This window comes from Cajanus cajan, chromosome 2, assembly GCF_000230855.2.
Source record: "Cajanus cajan strain Asha chromosome 2, NIPB_CcT2T_4, whole genome shotgun sequence".
In the NCBI taxonomy this organism is placed as follows: domain Eukaryota; kingdom Viridiplantae; phylum Streptophyta; class Magnoliopsida; order Fabales; family Fabaceae; genus Cajanus; species Cajanus cajan.
In genome coordinates this window covers 61,698,179-61,701,414 of record NC_138518.1, presented here as the reverse complement: position 1 = coordinate 61,701,414, position 3,236 = coordinate 61,698,179, and the positions used below count along the sequence as shown (strand labels likewise).

Below are 3,236 nucleotides of genomic sequence, written 5' to 3'. Positions count from 1 at the left end.
TCAAATGAGTTGCTTCCATTGGAGATGCCCTAAAAAGTGTAAACCCAGTATATAATTTGCTTTACATAATTTTTAAAAATTAAAAGAATTCAATAAAGACTATTACCTAATTCTTCCGCAATTTCGTGTCAAAAATATCTTCAAATCAATTGTTGAAGACTAATTTTTGAATCGTAAAGATCATTGGAGTGTGCATTGTCTCTCCCTACAAAGTTTTTTCTATATGTATCACCAAAATTCGAATTCTCGATAGACTTTATTGGTCACTCTACATGTATTAAAAAAAAATATGAAAGAATCAAGAGTACTTACCAATTATTAAAAATTAATATTTTTCAATAGTAATTTATTCAATAAAAGTTCAACATATTTTTAATTTTTTTTATTAAATTTAGTATAAAAAAAATTCTTTTATTAGTTTAGTCACCTATATTATCCAGTCAAAGCTAGATAATAGTAAATCGTCTAGGTTAGTGACATAATAACATTGTGTTTTAAATTTAAAAGAGAATAAAATTGTAATCGGAATTTATATTTAGAATATAAAATAATTAATAAACGATTTAATTCTTTTTAACTATAATAAATTTCGATGGTTTATATTTTTTTTTTCCTATCTCGGCACCATTCATTCTACAAATGTACAATCAAAATTTGTGTGCGAGTGATTTTCTCCTTGCCTGCTTCATTTCGGCATGTGAAGTAAAGCACTAAAGTACAAAAGAACAACATATTATGAAACAAAATTACACATGAATTCGAAAAAGTTGCTATTATTCATGTAGCAAATGACCAAAAGTCATTTTCAACATTCAATCATAAATATAGTTCATATATACAAGTTAAAAAGGAAGAAGAAGAAAAAAAATCCCGAAAGAGCTAATAACAGAGAAGTCACACCCCATTATATTATGCAGCTAACAAACAGTATTAAAAAGAGAAAAATAAAAAAGTTGCTAAGATGATGGACAAGGTTAACTGAATCAGGCTTGTGGGCCCCAAGCAGCCCAATTTGCTTCACTTCCAACACGTGGCATCATTGACTTCCTTGATTGGGGATCGACAAGAAAGTTGGATCCACACATCACCCCCTCACTATCAACTCTTTCCATTGGCTTCATCTTCCTTGTTGGATGCTCATAGCTCATTAGACCATGTCCACTATGAAACATACACCCTGCAATTTAATTAATTCAATGCATTATATTCCAAACAAAACATAAGCAGTATAGTTTCAAGAAAAAATAGTCTATGCAATTTATATGTCATCATTCAATCAGAAATTACCATATACATTAAAATATGTTAATCACATCCTATCTAACACTTTCTTGCAAATACTCTTTATTGTTGGTTGAAAATGATAAATTTTAATGGGTCTAACTACTAAATTAAGAGAGAAACTCATTCAATGAAATTTGAGATTTATAAAATTTGTAATTTTTAATAAATTTCAACCTATAAAAGAATGTTAAAAAAAATATCACTAATATTCTTTATATAAAATTTGTTGGTTTTTATAAAAATATTTAAAAATCAAGAATATCATAATTTGTGATTAATTCACGATGTAAAATAATCTTAGACCGTTGTTATATGACCATTAAAATCATAGTTGTAATGCCTCTAGAATTCCTATGTTCCCTAATTGATATTGCACTTATCTTATGGTTGAACTAATTTCCTTTCATTAAAAAGTTGTTTATTTGAATGATGGCTCAGAATAAAGTTATAAAGTCTTAATTTTGCTATGGAAAGAGAGACCAACTTTACATACCAGTGGGGAATGGTGCAAATGATTTACCACAGCTGGCTTTTATAAGCTCCAAATTCTCAGAAATAACTACAGAACCATCAGCTGCAATGCCCCAGAAAAGTCCAATCTTTCCATTAGAACCCTGCTCAAACACACCATGTAGAGAGATTCACAATTAACATCATAAAACCTCAAATTTCCTTTAACATATCTAAAATAGAGAGATTCAAAAAGGGCCTTACCAATGCAATAAAAACAGTTCCATCCTTATTGTCATAGATCACAAATCCAAAACTCCCTTCAAGGTCTTTGAGGACCTGATCAGCAGGGTATGGACCCCTATCACGAAGAGTCCTATAGGCTTCTATGATGAACATAGCTTCATTGGTTCCCTTTGATAGGCCATACTGCTTGATGAGCATGCTTAGGTTGTTTAGGCCCCCAAGGAACATGCAGTATATGTCATCCAAAACACAAAACCTGTGTCACACATCTTTTGCATGAGAAACAAAACTTAATGCACACTCATATCTCAAATTTTAGATCCAATTACTCTCATTGTTATGAGTTGTCATGAAATTTCAAATGATCAATTACTTAAGAAACCTTAAAGGGGCACATACCCTTGATGAATGAAGGGCTTGTTTGAAGGGGAAAAAGCTAGCAAAGCATCATTTCCAAAGCTCATGGAGAAAGCTTTGGAGGGATTGTAGGATATGAATTCCTTAATGATTTCATTTGGAAGTTTAGACCTTATTGATGAATCCAAAGAAGCTGGACTGTTGAGCTCTTGTGGTGGATTCACCAACTTTTCCTTGAAAATTCCTAACATCTTTGCTTATTCCTTTGGCTCTTTGTTCCCTTCCAATTTCACCACTTTCCTTTTCTTCCCTCCTCCAAGGAGTGTATAGAATTTCTCAAAGAAATGAACCAGTATCAATAGACCAATTAACTGCAAAAAGAACATCAAATCTCTCAGATATTGAACCCCCCTAAAATGTGGGGAAGGAAGAGCAAGAGATTGAAAAATAAAAACAAATAAGTTTACCAAAATCAGTAATCCAAATAGCTTCAGATAGAGAATGAGATTCAGTGACAGCCTTCGAAAATGGACAGTGATAATAGATAGAATGAGTCATTCACATTATATGCCTAAATATTTATAGGGACTGGAAGTTAGAGATAGAGAGAGAGAGACTGTGTCATGTTCATGCTGGCAGTTTTATCCAAATTAACAAGTACGTAAGCAGCAGAAAGTAACAATAGTAATAGATTATTAATAGTATTAGATAAATTTATCCACTAACCATATTATGCTTATAATAGAAAATAATATGTTCATACCAATTTTAAATATTTCTTTTCAGACCCAGAAGATCTAAATTGTGCTTTATCAAAGGCATAAAAATATCTGTTATACATTAATTACTTGCTATCTGTTTATATTCTTAATCCATTTCACTGTATAATGAACTAACTA

General features: G+C 31.0%; 1 protein-coding gene across 1 annotated transcript; it reads right to left on the bottom strand.

The window, feature by feature from the left end:
- Nucleotides 1-757: 757 nt before the first annotated feature.
- Nucleotides 758-2,956, bottom strand: LOC109805074 (stem-specific protein TSJT1). The gene is made up of 5 exons (XM_020367023.3): nucleotides 2,805-2,956; nucleotides 2,380-2,708; nucleotides 1,999-2,236; nucleotides 1,778-1,898; nucleotides 758-1,177 (listed from the first exon to the last, which is right to left on the bottom strand). Exons 2-5 carry the CDS (start codon nucleotides 2,586-2,588, stop codon nucleotides 984-986), a joined length of 762 nt encoding a protein of 253 aa, XP_020222612.2. The 5' UTR covers nucleotides 2,589-2,708; nucleotides 2,805-2,956; the 3' UTR covers nucleotides 758-983.
- Nucleotides 2,957-3,236: the final 280 nt, after the last annotated feature.